This window comes from Apostichopus japonicus, chromosome 4, assembly GCF_037975245.1.
Source record: "Apostichopus japonicus isolate 1M-3 chromosome 4, ASM3797524v1, whole genome shotgun sequence".
Taxonomy (NCBI): domain Eukaryota; kingdom Metazoa; phylum Echinodermata; class Holothuroidea; order Aspidochirotida; family Stichopodidae; genus Apostichopus; species Apostichopus japonicus.
In genome coordinates, this window is record NC_092564.1 from 27,752,801 (window position 1) to 27,776,658 (window position 23,858).

General features: G+C 38.3%; 1 protein-coding gene across 5 annotated transcripts; it reads left to right on the top strand.

Moving 5' to 3' along the window:
* The first annotated feature begins 1,961 nt into the window (after positions 1-1,961).
* Positions 1,962-22,923, top strand: LOC139967038 (disintegrin and metalloproteinase domain-containing protein 10-like). 5 transcript variants are annotated; one of them, XR_011792829.1, is made up of 15 exons: positions 1,962-2,171; positions 3,978-4,113; positions 4,666-4,793; positions 6,484-6,841; positions 9,218-9,344; positions 10,806-10,989; positions 11,741-11,874; positions 12,894-13,068; positions 13,895-14,027; positions 14,503-14,601; positions 14,949-15,033; positions 15,358-15,451; positions 16,285-16,493; positions 16,663-18,884; positions 18,941-22,923. XR_011792829.1 is itself a non-coding variant. In XM_071970660.1 (14 exons), exons 1-14 carry the CDS (start codon positions 2,117-2,119, stop codon positions 16,879-16,881), a joined length of 2,136 nt encoding a protein of 711 aa, XP_071826761.1. In that variant the 5' UTR covers positions 1,962-2,116; the 3' UTR covers positions 16,882-22,923. The 5 variants fall into 5 exon arrangements, 1 of the variants encoding a protein (XP_071826761.1); XR_011792827.1 differs by having other exon boundaries at positions 16,663-18,605; positions 18,661-22,923; XR_011792828.1 differs by having other exon boundaries at positions 16,663-18,605; positions 18,689-22,923.
* The last annotated feature ends 935 nt before the right edge of the window (positions 22,924-23,858 follow it).

Genomic DNA, 23,858 nt, shown 5'->3' on the forward strand with positions numbered 1-23,858 from the left:
CGCGGATATTCATTTATTTGTCATCATTGGAATTGGGTGTTGTGTGTGGGCGTTCAGGGGGGCCAAATAAACCTGATTTATGATTTATGAAAAAAATAGAAATCATATAGACAAAAAGCCTTTCCCGGACAGATAATTACACGAAATTGGTGTATAACAAAGACAAGGGTGTCTTCTACTCCACGTCTAATTTTAATGTCGATGGGTGTTTCAGAGAGGACAAGAGAGTGGGCTGAAAAGAGGGGGTTTTCCAAATTGTGCACTTATGAAGAACACGTATTTCTATCGGGTCCTTTGGGACCACGTATCTCCCGAACGGAAGCAGATACGGACCTGGGAGTTGCAGATTTGGGCTCCTGAGCATCGATTACTCCCTGTTACGTCATTTGGGCGAAATCGATTTTGGGTCAGTTTTGGAAAACTGCAAATCAGGTTTATGGCCCCCCCCCCACGCCCCCACACAACACCCAATTCCAAAATAAACTTCAGATTCGTAATCAGCGTGTCGCGAACTACCAGAAAAGATACACATTTATCGCATTTGCGACAACAAGTTTTTTCATCTCAAGACAAAGTAGACCGAAAAACTTTTACGACGAACAAAGGTTTAAAATCTTTTGTTGTCCCTAAAAGTTTTTCGCTTTTCTATTGTTCCTCTGAAAAGTTGCAAACTGAGCGAAATAAAAGGGCGCTCGACGCATCTTGCCAGTGATACGTGATTTCAAAGCAGTCAAATCAAACCTTTGTTTGTCATCTTGAGTTTTATCTTGACATTTATGAATAAATGGGTCAAATTTTGGCAAAAATTTTGGCAAATATTGCTTACGGTTTTTTTAGGTGAAAAAACTTTTTGTCGCAAAGGCGATAAATGTGTATCTTTTCTGGTAGTTTGCGACACGCTGATTACGAATCTGAAGTTCAGTGATTTTGTACCAGTATAAATTTCTTTAATATATTCAGCTGTTACTATAATGGGTGTTTACATCGTTCTCATAGATTTGCTATCGGCCTCTCCCAAAATCCGCCGCAACAACGCCAGTGCCTTCCAAAACTTGAGAATTAGGAGGCATACGGGCACCCCCCCCCCCCGCCTTCCAATACCCACCTACGGCGCACAATAGGTCGGTTGTGACACCCTCCGTCCCAAGTCTCGAGCACACAAACACTTGTGTAAAGAAACAATTGGGCATAGACAGAATGGTGGGTATTGTACACTGGCACTTAATATATGTATATCTGATTTGGGCGGGTTGGTGTGGTGTGGATTTCCTCCCAGCTGAAAATCGATCTCAGAAATGAAACAAATATGAGGTCTGTGAAATTGAGCATGTACAACTTTTCCCAATTTTACTCTTTTTTTTTCTGAGAGCCATGCAGACTGCAACGCTAAACCACAATTCCCTTGCAACCATCCTAGCCAACTCCTTCCGATCGCCTGACTTCTCCTTTCGAAACAATGGGAGGGTTGTTGAGTTGGAACACCCCCACTTCCTGAAGGGCAGGAGCACGCAATATCAAATGCCCCCCCCCCCCCCCGGTTTGGGACTGACTCGTGTTGGCGCTAGGCCCATCAGGCTTATAATGACTCATGTTTCTCATAAAGGGAGCTCAAACAATCTCGTATGCTCCCCCCCCCCCCCCCCAGTTTGATCCATGTACAGCCTAGCCATTTTCGTCTGCCCACTTTTGAATTGGGATTGACCCCCCCCCCCCCCCCCCTCCACCAGTTCCGGGAAAGGTGGTGGTGGAACATACATAATGGTTGTCTGTACAACCCGCTACGTGTCAGGGGGGGGGGGGGACAAGCCTGATCGATTACTGCAGATTACTGTACAACCTTAAACTTGTTACCATTTATACGGGCAGCATACATTGTTATGGTAATCAATCAGGTGTGGTGTTTTCAACGAAGGTGTTATGATTCATTCGCTTCTGCGCATTACTCGACTGTACAGTAGTTGTGTGTATTACAGATTACGTACGGTGAACTACATACTAAAACTAAGAGAAAAACGATCCTACGCAGTAATGAAGTACGGAAGTTTGCTCAAGTAGATAAGTTAACGATAACGGTCTCTCCTTTCACACTACCTTGAACTCGAACCACAAAATAAACATGTTTTGGAAGTTTTCGCTTTGCATTATTTCAACGATTCTTGCCACTACGATAGGTAAAGTATCAAAGAATTATTTGTTGACCTAACGTTATAGTTAGACTAACGTTAGGGCTATTTAGCAGTAAACATAATACTACATGATTAACTAAGCCTTGTAGGGCCTAAGTTAGTAACTGTTGGCTACAGTGTGAGTCAAGTGGGCCAATCCTAAGCGTTCAATGAAAACGTAATTAACACTTACAATCCTACTCTACTTGTTCTCATCATACAAGCACCTTATTAATCTAAAACTATGTAATGGTATACCAATAATAACATGCCCAATTTAGGCTATGCTAGTAACTTAATTAGCTAGGTCTATCCAACTTGTATTTTTGTAATAATTGTCCAGTGGTACTCCCACCTTTTAATTAAAGTTAGTGGTATACACCTAGCCAGCATTAAGACAGTTATGGCTCTTCTCCTGGCAGCTAGTGAGTTACTTTGTGAAGAATTAGGCCAAAGTTTGGTATATAAGCAGACTTTCCAACATTGAGGAAAATTTATGAGTGTGATCAGCGGCAGTGGGGGAGGGGTCTAAGGAATTTTTTTCCTATTTTTGACTGCCTAGATGCAAAATGGTGCATTCTTTTTCAGTTTCTCTGAGTAATTTTATATTGAGAATTTCATCATATTATTGAACTCAACAAGCATGACAATTCTCAACAAAGACTTTTCTTGAATCGATGAAAGTAATCACTTGCTATAACATAATTGAACATTTATATCGGAAATTGAAGCGCACTTCTCAATCTCTAGTACCCACACCTTTCCCACCCGGCGTTTTCCTCCACCACCATGGCAAAAGCATTACTCTTGTAAGTGTAGCCTTAGTACTCAAAGTTGCTTTGTGCTGTATAGCATCTTTCAGGACGGTTTTTCGGAGATTGTTTGTGGATTGCGTGTGATAAAGTGCACATAGCGTGTGAAGGGCTGGAAATGTGTGTGCCACACGCCAAATGCGTGTGAGTTGGAATGTCTGTATAAGTTACTACAGACTACCCTGTTGATGATCTGAGGCAAGTTCTTGCAGTCATCAAACAAACTGATATGCCCTATCATGGCACCTGTGCCTTCACATGTATAGAAACATTGGACTTAGCCCATACATTGTCATGAAATAATATCCGTAAACATGCAGTCAACAGCAAGTTCTTCAACATGAATTGGCTCTAGGCCTATAACAACTGTGGCTAAGAGTTGCTAGATATTATTTAACTTTGCAGCCGAACTCCATGAAATGTTGCAAAATGACTTTTTTTACAGCCAACTTTTGAAGGAAGGTAAATGCTAACATTGTCACAGTGTGGCCAGATAAATGTCATTTTCTGGTATACCCCTAGCCGAGGCTACAACTTACAAGAGTTACTGCTTAAAACACTTTCATGATTTTTTTTTGTCCTACGTTGTGTCATGGAAATCAACCTCTTTGTGAACTTACTGCCTTAAGTGTCACAAACTTGAAACCAGTTTGTGATATATTGAGATCAATGGCCACGGCGATGCTATGGGAATGTTAAATGTTAAATGTAACTAAGCAAACTCATAATGGTGACTAATTCTCTAACCATTTGTTTTAATGAGGTTGCAATAAATGTGGCATTATATTAATGTGGATTTTATTTTGCCTGCATCATTGAAGCTCCCCTCTACTCCCTCCCATTGCTTCAATGAATTATATTATAAGGTACATCTGGTAAGTGACACATGGTAAGTTACATATGGTAAATTGACCATATATGCTGTATTATTACTGAATTTGATCTGAAATGCCTGTTGTCATGTGCTATTATTCTTAAAACCTTCCGTTAACTCATGCAGGTGCAAGGCTTAGCCCGCTCATCCGTGGCTATGATGTTTTAACCTACGATACTGACCATGTCCACGAGCAACACAAACGTGCCATCCGATCTACTGATGAGCATCAAGTGGAATTACACTTTAGTGCCCTTGGCAGGTAAACACATGCACTGTGTGCATATACTGTACTAACTGTAATAGTTTGCCATAAAGAGTTAACAAGTGCACAAGTCTTCTGTGTTATATGTATGGTTTTTATTTCAGAATCAAGTGCTTTTCTGTAGTCCATGTGGCAGGTTTGTAGATTGTTTTGCTATCCGCTAAGAACAAAAACCCCAAACCAATGACTTTTCCACACTGTCATAGCAGAGTCTGCTTTCAATTTCAGAAATCAGAGCTGAAGTAATTATCATCAGCATATGGTGATGCTTAATAGTGAAGGCTGCTTGTAGTGCCTAGTATTTAAATGAAAGGAAAACAAATATCTGCCTTGTAGAGAGCTGTTCAAGACTTTATCAGATTGAATATGATGAGCAGTATACTAAGGAGACCAGCTTACGTACTGTACTTGACGAACAGTGTGACATTTGGTAGACATAAAAGGAAGATGATCTGCAGCCCTCTGTCTCTAATTGAGTAGGTTAATGTGTATGCATACATGAATTTACAAACTGTGTTAATTTTATATTGTATTCTTTGCATTCACCAGTAACTTTCAGTTGCAATTGGAGCCCGATCCCACTGTTATAACAAATAACTTTGCCTTTGTCACTTCTGACGGAGCTGAAATCAAACAGATGGCTGATGCAGTCCACTTTTACAGAGGGCGTATTGCCGGTATGTATCGTAAATATGGTTTATGGATGAATTAATATTCTTGATAAATATCCTGGAAATTTTATCGGCAAAAGCGGGAATGAATGATGCCATCACGGCAATTTAGCTGGCAATGTTCTTTGTCCTTGTAATAATTAACTCACCTACTTACAGAGAAAAAAATCATATCTCTTCAAAGTTGATGAAAGCCTAAATACAGAGAACTACGACAGCAAGGCAAGCATTGTCTTGGATTTTGGAGAGCAAAATTAACAAGAAGATTGCAATAGGATTCCAGAGATTTTGATGAACAGTTGCTGTTATGACATCACAGACCTCCTTCTGAGATCTACTTTAGTGAAGAATCAAAAGGTCTTGACCAGCCAAATCAGTTCCATTCAATCAACCATATCTTGTTGATAACAAGATACTGAGATCGGGAGTTCAATTAACACTCTGGAATAGTTTGTCTTCTCTGTGTAGGGGCTGCATCATCTGCCACCTGGAATACCCCTTTAAAAGTGAGCGTGTTTGCGACCATTTTCAGATCGTTGTTCAGCTAGTATTATGGTGAGGGTTTCAAAACTAATGAAATATTTCAGACACTTTGGTTTCTGGTTGAGTCTGTGGTCAAGTCAATTAATGGAAAGGGCTACATCTTTTGTCCTGTACCAGTACATGTTATTGGCAGTCTGTGTGTAATTCTCCATTGGCTTTTATCCTTTTTCATTAGTCAAGGGTACTTAAGTTATTTGTCGATACAGGTACATTCCACAGAGTGACCAATAAGCCACAAGTTTATGCACTGAAGGTGTAAGGTTGTTCCGTTCTTACCATCTTTCTTCGCATTGTTAATTAATTACGGTACAGATGATGTTGTAAGGCCATGTTGTAACATTCGCTTGTAAAGTTGAAAGTGAAATGCAAGGTATCTTCAGAAAAAGTTACGTTTCTACAGATGGTCACTGACAGAAGTAAATGGACTACGGTAATAATGGAATATTTACACAGTAGTCTACTCTCAGAATTTGTTGTTGTAGCTGTTGTGTGCCTTTGACCTTTTTTCCTTATCCAACGTTAGCATTAACGTTTTACCTCACAACAGATAAAGTGTGCCAGCTTGACTAATACAGTAGCATCCTGAATACATACATGTACAGCATGCCTTTCAATCGGTATAGGATAATAATGATAAAGGGCTTTATTGACTCACTCAGCTTTGGGATACCTGTAAAGTTACTTAAGAAAAAGGAAAATGTAGCTGTTAACTAAGACATCACTTAATACCAGGAAATTTAGCATACAAAATAGAAGGAATAAATGCAAAGTGAATAACTAACTGTCTAAAGTACAAGGATAAATTAGGTCGGCAGAAGTGTGATCGGAAACAAAACATTCTTCAGCTTCTTGTAGTGTTCAGCCGTGTTAGATGGTTTTTAACTTTTCAGCCAAGTTTGCCATCTGGGATATTGTTTCAAATTTTTGGTACTCTTCTAATTCACCTAATCAGTCAATTGTCCTTTGTTTTCCTTTTCTTTGCATTAATATTGCTCGATCATGTTTGTGAATCTTTGTTTTGTGTTTTCCCTTTCTTTTATCACCTTTTTTAGAAAAGACGTGAACAGTTTGAAATGGCAATGATTTGGCGGTGGTTCTGTAGTGAGATGTGTATTCAATACTGTGTTTATCCTTCTGTCTTTCTTTCGTGTAGATGTCCCCGGTAGTTTTGTTCATGGATCCATCGTGGATGGCGCCTTCCAGGGGCGCATCCATTCGGAGGACGAAAAGTATTCCGTGGAGCCGGCAAGACGATACTTTAACGATTCGGTCGAGTTCCATTCTGTCATCTACAAGGACAGTCATGTGGATATCCCCGAAAACGCAGGCGGTAACTGCGGGCTCGTCGGTAAAATGCAGGAGCAGATGGATAGGAGACTGAAAGAGGCTGGCAAGATGAATCCCGAGAAGTCACATGACTTTGAGGATGGCGCTGCTAGGTACAGGAGACAGGCTACAACAGCACAGACGTGTGCCCTTCATATTATCACCGACCATGTATATTACAAGAGGTAATTCTGTAAAAAGCATCTAATCAACCACATACATGTCACAAGTTAGGGAAAGCTGCAGTTTCTCACTTCTTTTTTTCCCTTCTTCTTCTTACCTTAGTCGTAGAAATTTTCTTGGTTAAACCCTGTAAAGGGTTTCCATCTTGGCAGAAAGGGTGAAAAACTTTGATTGTTCTGCATAGATCTTATTGTACAGTTAAAATAGAATTTAATTACAAATGAATGAGCTGATTATGAAAAGAAATAATTGAATTTGAATGTTGACACCCTGCTATCATGCAGTGCGTTTCCTGTTTGTAAAGAAGAATAGTCTTAATTATGTCCGACCTAGTCCAAAAGCTTCAATCTCTCGCCACCCCCCCCCCCTCCCCCCACCGATTGGCTTATCACAATGAACTTGTCATTTCCGCTGATAAGTGACATGTGTTTGGCAATAATGGAATGTGCAATTGTAGTAATGGAAAAGAAAAAAACATGAACTGTGGTGTTCTTGAATAGTTTAAAAAGGTAAATTTCTGATTAAACTATTGCAGAGGGAATTCCAATGGCTAACAGAGAACCAAAATAATAGATATACTGCCACTAATCACTGAGGCATGATCATGGCGAAAATTGGGGTCACTTTTTAGGTAACAATTTAAATCTGGAGCTTTATGAGACCCTTGATCGGTTAGGAAGGCTGCATCATGGGAACAGAAGGGATCGTAATGTCCCTTTTGCAAAAGTCGTAGGAAGTATCTACCTCAAATTAACAGTCTGCTTATAATTTGGTTCAAATTGATATATAAACATAACACTTTTCTGTACTACAGTACTACACTAACTGTTATGTAGGTATGTAGTAGGACTTCATCTATATGGGTAGTTTCAGTACAAGTTCATAGCACATATTGCAGAATACATTTTGTTTTCAATGGCAGGAAGCTATCAATTAAAGCTTAGGCTTTTGTACAGTTAACAGAGCGATCTATAAACGTAACATTTGATTAGGAAATGTTTGAGACAGTTTCAATGTTTTATCATGGTTAGTTAAAATCATAAACTGTATGTATGGACTTGTTTATGAAATCTATTTTAAATGGTGTCCCAATAGCAGTAATGATCCACCAGAAGTATTGCGTATAGCAACAACAAAAACAAGTATTATCATAAACCCAAGAAATAAAGAAGCAAGTATGTATCTGGTGATAGGGTTTAATAGGGTGAAAATATAAACACAGATGCATACTGTTTTAAATGAGTCATTGGTATCCGAATAGTTTGGGAGGTAGTGAGAAGCTGTCACACAAACAGAACTGTCATGTGCTATAAGCATATATACTTTTTATAAATATCTTAGGAAGAGTTTACATACTTCATGGCAGGCAGGTAACTCATAGAGTCAGATGTGTGTGCATGGTTGTGTAGGTGCATGTGCGTTTGTTTTGTATACTGACCGAGGACTTGAACAAAAGAATTTCAGGTCCTCGGTTGTGATTTCTAAAGAATCACCACGTCCTCGGAAGAATTCTATTGTATGGGGTATTGTTAAGGTTAGGGTACATGGATTTGAACAATGAAAAATACAATGGGGTCCTCGGTCTGAATGTAATACAAACATGTGTGTTCATGTATGTGTGTATTTGTAAAACAAGCCTTTAAACAGGATAACTCACAAAGTGTATTGTTCTATAATTCCAGAGTTGTATTGTATATATGTGGCAATCAAAGGCCACTGGAGGTCAAAAGTTGTCAATGTTTAAAAGCTATATATACAGTTACATTAAACTCTAAGCTTAGATGAAGGTCACAGTCCTACTTAGTAATTTGATCTACCATAGTAAGTAGAAGCACCTATTGTTTTTGCAGAGGTCAAATGTCAGTAGACTTGTCTGAAAATATTGTGAAACAAGTGATAACTCAAAAAGGAAGAGCTGTGTTGAAATCGATACTTTGGTGTTTGTAGATCCCATGATACCCTGATGCTTTCTGTGAAGGTCAAAGTTCATTTAAGGTCTACAGTAAACAAAGTTTGAAGTCATGTGAACACAACTGAGGTCAAGAGAGTTTACTATGACTACTCTCCTCAGATACAGTCAAAGCCCTGTTTACACTCGAGAAGGGTGTGCGCTGTTGTTGAACCATGCGCTCAGCGACCAATTTGTGTTGTAATTCCGGGTCAGACCCCACGGTTTGAGCCTCATGGTGATGAACTAGGATCAAGTGAGGATCAGATGACTTGCACTCGATGATAAAAGTGTAAACGTAAACACAATGTCTTCTGCTATGACAAGTAACCAGATTTGGTACAGGTTTAGCAGAGAATCTTTCTTTTGGGATATTTTCATCATCTTTTAATAAGCAATTGGGTCTTTCGTCATGATTATCATCTTCAAGGTTCCAAGATAAGAATGAGATTTTCCGTCAGATGGGAGAACATGTCCAAGCAGCCTCGAAGGTCTTTAGTGATCATAATTTCCAGAATGGATATGACAACATCGAATTTGCCATTCAGAAGATAACGGTAAGTTCAGTATAAGATTAGTACACTATGTTTGAACTTGATCAAGTATCAGTCAGAAAAATTTATTTGAATTTCAAGCCAAACATGACTTTGTTTTGTTAACTTCAGTTTGAAGCCAGTGGCATTTCTCTGCCAGAAGACATAGAGAAGGTGTATACACGTTAAGTCATCAAAAAATTATCATTATTCCGATACTGAACATAAGCCTTGTAGTGCTGTGTTACTGCTAATTATGTCAGCTAACTACTATCAGGCTGCTCTCAATAGCTTGTACAGTAACTGATCTGTGTTGTAATTTAGGAGAATGTCGGTGAGAACACTTTGATTTTAGCCTCTAGACTTTTTATATAAGCACTGGTATTTTTTTAGCAAATGGTTAATATTGTGAAATTGTAGGCCTTGAGCCATTATTGCACTTATCATATGTAAATCGATTCTGATTGTTTATTTTGGACTAAGCTGTCTCCTTTTGATTGACATAATCCAAACACACATATGTTTATATATTTATATTTTCATATATTTTTTTATTGATTCCTCCCTGGAGGCAAAAGAATGATCTATGTGACGGTGATGGTGTGTGTGTGTGTATGTGACACTTGTATGTGACGCTTGTAAACACCATAACCCCAAAAGTACATGGTATATTAACTTCACACTTGGCATGTTGATCAGTCTTATTGAGAACAAGAACCCTATTGTTGTATGTGAAATTCAATGCTCACTTGGGGTCAAGAGAAGTCAAAGTGTGAAAAGTTTCTAAACACGATAATTGAAAAAGTACATCTTTGCTGAACTTCATACTTGGTATGTAGATCCATCTCGATGAGTACAAGAACCGTATTGAAATTGGTGGAGGTGAAAGGTCATTTTCGGTCAACATAAGTGAAAGTCTGTAAACCTTTGTAAGAGTGATAACTCCAAAAGTACATATTAGTACAGCTTTATACTTCGTATGTAGAACCAGCTTAGTAAGTGCAAGAGCCCTATAGAAGTTGGTGCAACTATAGACTACCCTGTTGATGATTTGAGGCCAGTTCTTGCAGTCATCAAACAAACTGGCATACCCTATCATGGCACCTGTGCCTTCACATGTATAGGAACATTGGACTTAGCCTATACATGTGTCCAAGTATATAATTCTTGTAAACATGTTAACTCCTAAAATTAAACTTACAATTAATCTGTGAGTTCTCTCATGCTATGATTTCCTTTTGGTGAACATAGTTTGGTCAGTATTTGGGTTAAGTGAATGGGCCCAATATAAAATAGATCTCAAGTGATTTACAACAATACATATATAGTCATCCAGGATATGAAATGTGCTTCAAAATAGTTGTGAACATGTTAACTCAAAAAGTACATCACTGTTGAACTTTTGAATTTTGAGCAAATTGTATTGCAAGGAATCACAAGGCTTACTGGCTTTCTGATAAGTGTATTGTTTCCAACTTTCCACAGCTTTATGATAGTAATGATGTGGGAACATCGTATCCTTTTGACTCAGACTATATCGGTGTTGAGAAGTTCCTCGACCTAACGTCAGAGTTTCCCCTCAACAATCAGTATTGCCTAGTCTACACCTTCACTAACAGAGATTTTGCCAACGGTGTTCTTGGTCTGGCATGGATTGCCACACCCACAAGTGAGTTCAAGTTTTGCTCCACCGAGATGCTCGATAGTTGTTTCCTTTCTTTAGGCAAGCAAGTATGTGCGTACAGTGGTGCCTATCCCTATCCCCACCACCCTCCCCTTGTATTCAAGGTACAAACAGGACCGATAAGGGGGACAACATCAGCAAATCTCATTTTATTTGATGTCCCTATAATGATTTCAAGATCCCTACATTGATATTTTGTGGAAGGTCAATGGTCGATTGAGATCGGAGATTGACATGCGAAAATTTTCACGCGGCTCGTATGCTGAGAGGCAATATACATAAAAATACAACAGTGAGTAACTCCACTTGGATTGATAAATATCTAGCATAATATGGTGACTGTTGCAAGGAATAATTTATCCAGCAAAATCACAAAGCTGGATAGCAGTCCTGTAAATAGAAACCATGGTATATTATAGATTGCATTGTAACTAAATAAAATGATTAATTGATATCCTCCTCCATCACTTTGGATAGTGAAACAGAAATAGTGGTAGGATCCACCTAGTAAGGGGGAGGGGGGGGGGGTTTACTGGCCCAGAGCTGGTGTTTTGTTCACGAAACCGTCACATAACATATTGGTCATTCTTGGTTGTGTTTTGCTACATATTCTTCGAACAACCAATTTTGCTGTTGGGACAACCAAAGAGTAAGACCTGGTTATCCGAGGGACAACCCAAAAATATTCCTGAAAGAGTCTGTCCTGAGACAGTTTTTCTTTTATATCTGGAAATAGGTACAGCAGGGGGTGTTTGTTCATCAAACTTCAACGCCGGTATTGTGACAACAAATAACTACGGCCAGGATGTACCTCCAATCGTATCACACTTGACTTTCTCCCATGAGTTAGGTCACAGCTTTGGATCAAGAGTGAGTATGAAATCTGTTTTAGGCCTCGATTATGGGGAACCCTTTTTTTTTTTTTTTTCACACAGACAATGATATGACTGAATAAGTATAAAGTATAAATGATCAAACAAAGGTTGAAAGGTGTCCCTAATTCTCATACCATACACTCTTTTCCTCTCCCTTTTTAATCCACTTGGGTATGACTCTCGTACTTTCAAGTAGTTTCAAGTTGTGTAATCACCATTTCAGAGCATTCAGCAGCTAGCATCGATTTTCCTTTGACCGACTTCAGTTCCACCACTGTGTACCTGCAGAGCTTATTGTTGCTCAGGGTTACGGTGTAGTCTGTGGAGAGTTAGCACTTCATTATTATTTCCATATTTCAATGTTTGTTTGTCATCTTTTTTGTTCTTTGTTAATCATTTGTTTTTTCATTTTCTATGCCAAATGTGTTTTTGCATTTGTGTGATAACTGCAAAAATATATATATACTCCTCATTCCAATTATTCACCAATAATGCATTTTGAAAAAAGGGAAAACAAACAGTAAATGAGTGCTAAATACTCACATCGTCAAAGAAAGATGCATAAGATGTGTCAGGCATCATCTACTCCGACCTTGCATTTCATAGTGCAATGCTTTGTGATTCTCAATATATGTCTTTTATCCAATCATTGTGCAATGCTTTGTGATTCTCAATATATGTCTTTTATCCAATCATTGTACAATGCTTTGTGATTCTCAATATATGTCTTTTATCCAATCATTGTGCAATGCTTTGTGATTCTCAATATGTCTTTTATTCAATCATTGTACAATGCTTTGTGATTCTCAATATATGTCTTTTATCCAATCATTGTGCAATGCTTTGTGATTCTCAATGTCTTTTATTCAATCATTGTACAATGCTTTGTGATTCTCAATATATGTCTTTTATCCAATCATTGTGCAATGCTTTGTGATTCTCAATATATGTCTTTTATCCAATCATTGTGCAATGCTTTGTGATTCTCAATATGTCTTTTATCCCATCTGACAGCACGACCCAGACGGTGATCGTCTATGTGCCCCCGGAGGTTCAGCTGGTAATTTCTTGATGTTTGCCCATGCTTCCTCAGGAGACTTGCCCAACAACAACGATTTCTCCAGTTGCAGCGAAGCTAACATCTCTCGAGTGCTGAACACAATGGGATCAAGAACAAACTGTCTTGTGGGTAAGATGTGATTTCATCACAGGAAAGTGTTTTCTGTAGATTGCTGAGTTTTCCTTTAAAAACATTATACACCAATTTTGTTGGTTCTAACAATCATAACCTTTGTAGTGATGAAAGTGTACATGTGTTCTGCTGTCGGTGTGTTATGTATGTGACACCTCGCAACATGTGAAGTTTATCGTAGGTCTTACTCTCGACATTTTGAATGCACCATACTGATTGAGAGAAACCTCTTGCATTGTTAAAGGTTCAAAGATCTCGTAAACATTGCATCACAACAATGGTTGCATGCTTTTAGAATTTGAATGGGTCAGATTGTTGGGTACAAGATGACATTGATGATTTGTGAGGAGAGGTCAAATGTCAGTAGATACCAAATGGTGATATTATTATTATCATGAATCAGGAAGGGCAACTTGAGTACACACTTAGTTTTTAGATGCTCCATAGTGTGTCTATCCAATGGTCAGTATAGGTCAAATTGTGAAAACGAGGCAAAGCCAAGACATTAAGAAGAACACAGTGGACAGAGCTTATGCTTTTCATGTTCAAAAGTGGTATTGTTGTAGGTCCAAGGTCATTGTGAGGTCAGCAAAGGTGTGAAAATCAATTCTCAACAAACATTATATATGTTATATGTTGCATATATTTATATGTTATAAACAAATCTTGAATGCAAACCTTAACAGGAAGCTATTTGTCTTGTGTTCTTTTTTTCATTTTTTTTTCTTTTTTTTTTTTACTGTAGGGCGCTATTCATAAATACATGACTGCATTGAGTCCATATGACATATATCATGTTTATGTTTATTTTTTTTTATTCCAGAGCGTGGTAGCATTACACTTTGCGGTAATCAGGTCAGGGAGCCCACAGAGCAGTGCGATTGTGGGGCAAACGAAGAATGTGGGGATTCGTGCTGTACCAATTCATGCCAACTGGTGGAGTCAGTCGCTTGCAGGTGAGTTGGCAGTCTACAAAGTGTGAAGCGTTGGTTACTCAGTGGTCAGTCAGGCACCATGTCCGTTGAATCTACACGACCGCTTTAATAAGAAGATCACACAGTCATTTCCCTATCCATATGCTATCGATATGAGAAAACCAAATCGCTTTCTGTAATATCCGACTATCAAAGGCCTCCTTGAATGGCTTGTAATAGTCCACGAGTTATCGTGAAATACATAACAATGTGCGATGAAGTTATAATACAACACCATAACTATCGTGGATCAACTTTACCAATATCCACCTTACATAGTTATCGTGACCACAACCAGAATCGGGTGGTTGTGCACTATCGCTGCTGCCTATTGCCCGTTTTTTTATTGGGGGGATCCTTTTGTTGAATGTAGATGTAGTCTGTAATCCTACACATTATGAATTAATACATTTATAGCATTATTTTATCATCATCTTTGTATTTTATCCTCCTCCAGCCCCCAACAAGGTGTTTGCTGCAACACAGGCTGTAATTTCCAGGATACATCATTTGTATGTGATCAAGAAACGGAGTGTCATGGAGAAATAACATGCGAATATCCTTTTCTGATTCCTTGTTAAAGGTGGAAGGAATGTATGTGCTGCTGATGACATGTTTGTGTGCATGTGTGCGTGCGTGTGCAGTACAGACAGTATCCCATCATGAAAGATTTACTGTTAGTTCAAACCTGTCCATGAAATTACAGTGGTATTTTGATATGTTCACGATGATATCATTTTGGTAAACTTGTTTGCTAACTTTGAACTGGTTACCTTCTGCATACTCGTAGAGTATGGAATCACTTGAAATTGTTACAGACGGTTCACATAGTTAAACTTGCCTACTATATCGTTGACTTTTTTTTTTATTTCTCTGTGTAATAATTTCTTTAACACATCTCACTGGTATGACTGCAGAATGTCCAACTCCACCTCCGAAGGCCAATGACACCATATGTGATGGGGGCAGAAGGATGTGTTCTAATGGGGTGAGACACTGACTCAATAAATGGTATCGCAGACGTTTGTAAATGTCTGTTTCCTTCCTAACCATTTGACTGATTTACGTTTACATGATCAGATATTCCTAACAAGTCGTTACTCCAGGAAATGTTTGCATATTTTTGCATAAAATGGAAAGTTTGGAACAATCGCCCTTTGTCTATGATTAACGACAATTAGAGATTAGAGTCCTTGTTATGGTCAAAGTCTCAGCATGTTGTGACAGAGTTGCATCTCAGTCCGATGTCGTGTATACATGTTTTCTCTTTTTACTTACTACGACATTCTCTTGTATCCCTTCGCCCTCACAGGAGTGTACTCGATCGATATGTGAAAGAGATGGAAGACAACAGTGTCAGTGCGCAGGCACCAAGGATCGTTGTCTCTTGTGTTGCATGAACGGAGGTTGGTAGAAGCGTTACCTTATGCCCGGTCAAGTTACATTATGCCTGTTACATTATGCCCGGCTAAAAAGTGTAATGTCAAAAATTCCCAACAAGAACATAGGCAAACTATCCAGCCTTAGGTGGGTTTCTGGCTAAGAGGCAGATTAAGGAGGGAGGGGGGGGGGAGTTGGAGTGGACGTGGACAGGGCATAGTCCTTAGGTTGATCTTAACTGTCCCCCATATATAGCGGTAAAGGGTCCTCCCCCTGAAAATATCTTAAAAATCTAGATGTGGTACTGGTGCATTCTGAGGCATAGTTAGGCTGTAATTTAGCTCTATAATTAAATCTACACAAATGGTTGTGCTAGTGCCTACTATTTAATGTATTGTGTGAGGGTGGGGGGGGTGGTGAACAGGGGAGGTTTACACCCCTGCACACTCCCCTCCCTGGATCCTTTGTGTTATGTTAAATTGTTGTTGGTACCTGTATAAAACCCAACTTGTAATTTACATAACAATGGCTAGCTTACAACTTGGATATGAGAGTTGTCATGATAGGTTTTTTTTTTCTGACGTAAACGATTTAGGCCTAGTCATCAGTCAATTGTTATGTCGTTGGGAGAGAGAGTACCACATCCGGTTAAGTGAAGTACCAACATCATGTAATTTTTGTATTGAAACACAAACCACCTACCTGCTGTAACTCTTTGTCCTTTACAGTAGGTTCTTAGTTGCAGCAGTCATGTAAAGCTTTCTTGATGAAAGAAACTTAGTAGATGTTTCATTCCGAGTGACCTAACCCATGACAGAAAGTATTAACCATCTCTTGTTTTGTTCTCTTTTTCCTTAAGACAATGGTGAATGTCAGGTATACTTGAATGCCTCAGGTAATACCCTGACCTTGGATGTGGGTAGTCCATGCGAGAGCTTCATGGGATACTGTGATATCTTCTTTGAATGTCGCCTGGCTCTGGAGGACGGCCCGTTGGCAAATATCATCCGTGGCATATTTTACAGCGATGAACCTCAGCTGTATGATGCTATTCTATCCTGGTTAAATGTGAGTATCTCTTTGGTTGAACCTGTTAGTAATATTAGTGTGGTGGAACTTAATTCTAAACCCAGAATCCCTCACAAAAGTGACTGTTATATACCTGATCAGGAGAACTTCCATTAACTCCATTCAGATAACCTTATGAACTCACTTTTACACTGTTGTTGGTTTTCAGGAATATTGGTGGGTTGTGTTGGTATCGGCAATCTTGCTTGTGGGACTCATGGCTCTCATAATGTTTCTGTGCAACCTGCTAACTCCTACCGATAATCCATGGAAGGAGGAAGTACAAAGCGCCAAGCGAAACCGTGTCGTTATTAGAGCCCGGCGGGATAGAGGCAGCCAATACCCGAGAAGTGCTCCCCCGAATGATGAAAAGATCACAGCATTTTAACCTCACATCTGTGTGTACTAAATACTTTACTTAAAAATCAAGAACCAAGATACATCTCTTGGCAAAGAGGGTTTTTGAAGCATTCCTCTTTAAAAAGTTGGTAATTTTATTTTGTAAGTTAGTTTTTCACTCAGAAAGAACAGGAAGAAGATTAATGTTAATGTGGCCTTAATTTCCAGGTTTTGCTTTGTCATTTTTTGGAAATTTTTTTAAAGATAGGATATTTTATTGGTTGTATCAGATCAACTCAAGTGGATCTCAGATCATTATAAGCTAAGAGTAGCCACTGGTGTTTGATATTTATTCTTGGAGATGTTTCAGACTGGAAAAAAAGATAAGTTAATTCTTAGAACTACCCAAGTAGAAAGCAACCATGTCTAGAGGGCCTGCTGACCCTTGAAATCATGTATATCAGGTGAAGACAGTCTAGGCATTGTAAGGAGTTGAAGATTAATTTGTGCAGTAACACATCCTTGTGTGTGGCTTTGAAGGAATTAAGTTAAGTACTGATTGATTGATTGAGTAATTAATTGATTGATGAATTGAATCATTAATTGCTTAATTGAGTAATGAATTGTTTTAGATGATAGGTGATGATCATGGTGAGTGTTAGATCTTTGCATGTCATTGTGATCATATGTTTATATTGCATGGGTAGTGTCATGTATTGCATATGAACAAAAGTGAGGTTGCCTTTCTTGAAGCTTATAAGAATTTAGTGTCCTTATCTAAGTATGTTATCCATTCAATTGGAACCCACGTGAGAGACTGTCTGAGATAGAGATGGGGGGGAGGGGGGTATGGGGGGACTGGATGTATAACATTTTTTGGATTTTTTTTAATCACCATCTCAGACTTAAGAATGGTTTACTAAGTTTCTTAGTACTGTTGACAGTACTTTTTGCAATGGTAGAGATCACCAAAAATCATTGTGATTACGAAATGATACGATAAACCTGTCTTGGTTAAAACTAAGTGATTGGTTACAGTATCATTAAAGATTACAGACAAAGAGATAAAGAACACTTTTGGGCAATTGTGTAATGAAAGCACACCTTGGGTAACACTTTGTTGCAATGTTTGTGTATATTGTTCCTTAATTACTCTCTAATTAACAACAATATATGTATAAAGTGATTGTCTTTCCAATTGTCCGTTCACCTTACTCCCACCAAAAGGAGAAGTCGGTTTTCTTGATTTATAAGTGCCAGGGATGCTAAGTGATTAGTAATTACTGCAGTGGCTGGACACGGATCTTTACATGTGATGTGATTGTCACTTTCTATGTCAGTGAGGGGATTCATTGATTGGTGGTGGGATTAAGTATTGTTCCTAAGTGTTGTTCCTACTGAGGATCAAGGTGGCTCACATTGGTTTAGTGGATCAAGGTGGCTCACTTTGGTTTAGTGGATCAAGGTGGCTCACTTTGGTTCAGTGGATCAAGGTGGCTCACATTGGTTTAGTGGATCAAGGTAGCTCACATTGGTTTAGTGGATCATGGTGGCTCACATTGGTTTAGTTGATCAGGGTGGCTCACTTTGGTTTAGTGGATCAAGGTGGCTCACTTTGGTTTAGTGGATCAAGGTGGCTCACTTTGGTTCAGTGGATCAAGGTGGCTCACATTGGTTTAGTGGATCAAGGTAGCTCACATTGGTTTAGTGGATCATGGTGGCTCACATTGGTTTAGTTGATCAGGGTGGCTCACTTTGGTTTAGTGGATCAAGGTGGCTCAGTTTGGTTCAGTAGATCAAGGTGGCTCACTTGGTTTAGTGGATCAAGGTGGCTCAGTTTGGTTCAGTGGATCAAGGTGGCTCACTTTGGTTTAGTGGATCAAGGTGGCTCACTTTGGTTCAGTGGATCAAGGTGGCTCACTTTGGTTTAGTGGATCAAGGTGGCTCACTTTGGTTCAGTGGATCAAGGTGGCTCACTTTGGTTTAGTGGATCAAGGTAGCTCAGTTTGGTTTAGTGGATCAAGGTGGCTCAGTTTGGTTCAGTGGATCAAGGTGGCTCACTTTGGTTCAGTGGATCAAGGTGGCTCACAATGGTTTAGTGGATCAAGGTGGCTCACGTTGATGTAGTGGATCAAGGTGACTCAAATTGGTTTAGTGAAGCAAGGTGGCTACCTTTGGTTTAGTGAAGCAAGGTGGCTGGTTGAGGCTTCAGTACACCCTTAGCACTCATATGATGTTACAACTCACTGTGTTTATGTTCACAGTTACACAAGATAACAAGTAAAGATGCTAGGGTCTCAGGAAGGTCTCAGGAACAACATAACCAGGTTCCTCTGGAGGAATAATTCTGAAATTTGTTATAAAAGTGTTCCAACAAATTGGTAATTCAACTTGTTGCCAGATTGTTATCCCTTGTATTTTCTAAATCAAACTGAAAGATTATTCCATGGTGAAACCTGTGACTTGCTGAATTTCATTGTATTTGGAATATAAGCAGTTCACAATAAAAAAAATATAAAAAATGATGCTTATTTTGGGTGAATTTTGACTGTTCTCTGGTATGAATTAAGAGGCTGAAGATTTTATTATTATGATGTATGGCTATGCACTGGTTAATGTTTGTACCTTGGGCTTTCATTGTTGAAGCTAACCATCAGTATAGAGTTAGCTACAGGTAACGTGCAATCAGATGTCTTTGGTATTTTACGTAAACTATGTTCAAAAACAAACTTTCTTCCATGAATATCTCTCTATATACGAAAAAAAAAATTCCGGTTTAAAAAGTGCATATTACAAGTTTCAATCTGGATGTTTCAAGCATCATGTTATTTACTGTTGAAAATTTTTACAATTTATGCATTATTGTTTATTATTGCATATTACAATGGAACTTTTCTTTAAAAAACATTAATTTCTGCATGTTAAGGTTCATGAAACGAAATAACTTAAAATAATGTACATAAAATGGTGAGGACAGTGGTGATGATCTTGTTACTACATTGAAGAGTTTTGCAGCTATAAAAAGATGACGTCAGGCAGAATTTCAGTCTGATCCTGTTGAAGGACGACGTCAGGCAGAATTTTAGTCTGATCCTATTGAAGGATGTCGTGCAGAATGTCTTCATATGAAGATAGTTCAAGATAAATAAGTTCTAACCTCTGACTATTAGGAATTTTTGTGTATACAGCTATTCAGGGTTTTAAAAAATTCACTTGTAGTTGATCTCTGAAATGCTCCTTTAAGGTGAAATTGATATATGTGAGCTCTTTGGTTTTAATGTGAATCCATGGGGTTTAGAAACTGTAATAATGCAACCAAAACATGTTTTGCAAACAAACAACAGAGCAAGCTTAGATATCATTCAACACCACTTGTCCTTGCCAATATCTGTAACACATTATAAACATGTCATTTCAGGTCATAAAGGTCTCATATTTTTCCCCATTGAGTTTTGTATATTGCATCTGAGGAACTGATCTAATGGTCTACGTATTAGACTACATAGTCCAGTCAGTCACTTTAAGGGATGTACCTTAGCTGATTAAAGGTTCATTTCTCAAAAATTAAATGTGGTTTAAAATTACAACCCAGTCTGGAAGAGCAGTGGTTGTTTTAACGGTCTATAAATAAAACCAACTTAATTTTGTACCTCAATTTATCCTTTCATATTACAGTGGTTGGTAATGGTATCATGTTATGTATAAAACTAGGCATCGCCCAAAGAGGTTGAATACTTAATGTCTCCCTGTCAGGTAAAGAAATAATTAATTAATTAATTATCCTGTTCGGGGAATTATTTACTCTCTCTCCGTCTGTTTCACTATTAGTTTGTCTGTTTTATTTTGCATGTTTTCTTATGATAAATATATTCTACAACAATGTTATAAGTGTAACATGAATTTTGAGTGTAACAATATTGAAATAGTTAGCTATGCTTAAAGCTTCTTCCTTTGTTTCTATTTATTTCAGTTAGTTATGAGACAGATTAAAAAAGACAAGGGGAAGAGGAGCTTGGTGATCAGTAATGTTAAAGTAATTATGTCAAGCAGAGTGCAGCATATTAACTAATGAAATCAATTATTTATAATTTGAAATGTAAATGGGCTGGTCAAGGGAAAAATTATTCATGCTTCACATGTTGGTTTGCTTCTTGTTTACATTATGTGTTGAGGCAGAACCAGAAGTTACAGAGGGTTTAAACCAATAATCATTTCTATACAACCCTCCTTCCCCTCCCCCTCCCCCTCCCCCAACTATCCCACCCCACCTCCCCCAATAATAATAGAAACAGTAATAAAATCTAATAATAATCAGAAATATTTGCATTAAAACAATTTTTTTCTTTTTCTATTTTTCTCATTTTTTTTCTTCAAAAAGCACATACTCTTTGAGAGTTTCATACTTACATAATTTATTGCACCAAAAGTGATGAAAGTTTAATAATTAACAATGGAATACTCATATCATGCCATACCCTTTTGTTTTTAATTTTCATGTAAGGTAATTGAATGCATCATAGTTTAATGATATATATTTACTTTTCTGCCCATTGTATTATCAATTGATTGCACATATCATGTTGTGCAACTTGAAGTGAGTCAAATATGTTGTTGGGCTTGAGGTATGGAGGAGTGAAGTTGTTGATATATATGGCATAGCTTGAGCTTGAGGTATGGCCTTGAGGTATGAGCTTGAGGTAAGGAGGTATGTAGAAGTTAAATTGTTGATATATAAGGCATAGCTTGAGCTTGAGGTATGGCCTTGAGGTATGGGCTTGAGGTACGGAGCTATGCTGAAGGAGTTAAGTTGTTGATATATAAAGCATATCTTGAGCTTGAGTTATGGCCTTGAGGTATGGGCTTGAGGTAATGTGGTATGGAGGAGTTAAGTTGTCGATATATAAGGTATGGCCTTGAGGTATGGGCTTGAGGTAAGAAGGTATGATGAAGGAGTTAAGTTGTTGATATAGAAGGCATATCTTGAGCTTGAGGTATGGCCTTGAGGTATGGGCTTGAGGTAGTGTGGTATGGAGTATTAAGTTGTTGATATAGAAGGCATAGCAACTGTACCTTTGGGGTAGATGGGGTTTCTCTCTTCATATATTCAGATACGCATCAATCTCACATTGTCATATCATTATCAGGGATAGCTTTTATGAGAGATCTGCAAGATAAAGCGATTCAGCACTGTAACTGTTGTCTCACTTTAGTCTCTCCATTGCTAAGATTCAAATCAGCTGGGAGGTTTGAAAGAACAAAGAAAACCTTTTTGAGATATCGATGAACTGGAGTGTCACATATTTATGAAATGGTCACATTGTTATGAAATGGTAGATTCTGCTATTATTTTTAATATCTTACACAGTGTTGGGACAATTTGTTCTATACTTTACTTTCATGTCCAGATGCAGAGCACTTTTACTGTAAGTATGGGCAGTATGAATATCATGTTTCTATCAGATAGAGGGTAGGAACTGTTTATACTGTCACTACGAGTGCTTTGAAGCATGGTATGGGAGGACAGTTTAAACAGGTATTAGCATTAGAAAACTGTCCCAACTGGCTGAATATCAACCTGGTTTAGATGAATATTAATGACACAGCAGTTTCCAATGCTAGTACACTGTCCTACCTTGTCATGCATGAACAGTATGAAAGAATGAACAGTTCCAACCTTTATCTGAGAAAAACGTAATATATACTGCTCATACTGCTAGTAGGAGTGCTCTGAAGCACGATATGTATCAAAAGTAAAGTATCGACAAAAATAAATTGACCCAACTGGATGCAATATCAGCCTGTGTAATGAATATTCATTAGCTGGAAGAAGTAGTCCAATGTTTTCATGATTGTCTGCAGGCTTTATTCAAATTGGTTATAATGGCTGTAAATTGGTTTCCTGGCATTTGCTGTATTACAGTTATTATTATTATTATGATGATGCATTTTATTGCCGTTACTGTAAAAGGTGTCCTTATTTCATTTACACGAGGCTTTTAACAATTCATAAAGTATTTCTATTTTTGCAAGCCTATCTTAGTGTAGATAATAACTTGTAAGTGTATTCAACAAAACTATAGCTTGAAAATCATTTGATTTGTTTTGTGTGTATTCTCTGAAGAAGTATTCTGACAGCAACTTACATTTTACTCCATATTCCCAGCCAGTTTCTGGGGAAGGGGTCGCTGGGATCCCTCCCCTCCCCCTCGTCCCCCTCCACGGCCTATAGAAATATCTTCCCATTGGGCCACACAGGGATGATTGGAACATTTTTGATTTAGCCATAGAATCATCATGTAAACATGGTGTAAAGTCTTGTCGGGGCAAGGATCCATCCAGCCTTTCACGTAGATTCATGATTGTGCTGCGTGTTGATCAGGAAGGAATTTCTAGTGTCTGACTTCTGAATACACATAAAATGATGATGACTAGGGGTCAAAGATCATTTGAGGTCAACAGAGGTCAAAGTTTCAAAAGTGGTATCTGCAAAAGTAAGCTTTGAGCGAACTTTACACTGGACATGTTGACCCACGTTATAAAGTACAAAAACTTTCTTTTTTGTTGAGGTCAAGGTCAATTTAGATCACCAGAATTGATGTTTGGAAGCCTTGTTAATAGAGGTTTAAGTCTGAATAAAAATGATAAACTTGAGAGGTATTGCTTGGATGAACTTAACCTTGCCCCCTTCGCCCGCCCTAACACACACACCACAATGAGAGCTGGCTACACGCCTGCACCCCATCATCAAACTTTCCAATCTCTGTGACCGTTTCTAGCTAACGAGTTTTATGTTAATTAAAACGAACATATTTTTTTGGCGTACAATAAATGAAATGCACTGTTGCAATATTTCTTCTTCTGTTGAAGGGGGGTAGTGAAATATTGTGTTTGTGGATTATGGTTACATCATTAACAGAACAATATAGTAGGCCTATAGTGCATTGTTTCAAGACAAAATGCAATTATATGCAAGTTGAACTCCTCTAACCCCACTGTACTTGCCTATCTCAACCCTCTTCTATTCAA

What these genes read in the sequence shown, in the direction of transcription:
- LOC139967038 (XM_071970660.1), top strand. Translation starts at nt 2,117, where the DNA reads ATGTTTTGGAAGTTTTCGCTTTGCATTATTTCAACGATTCTTGCCACT. An exon ending in ATGGATTGCCACACCCACAA is followed by an intron (nt 10,990 to 11,740) that starts GTGAGTTCAAGT and finishes ATCTGGAAATAG; the next exon opens with GTACAGCAGGGGGTGTTTGT. An exon ending in CTATTCTATCCTGGTTAAAT is followed by an intron (nt 16,494 to 16,662) that starts GTGAGTATCTCT and finishes GTTGGTTTTCAG; the next exon opens with GAATATTGGTGGGTTGTGTT.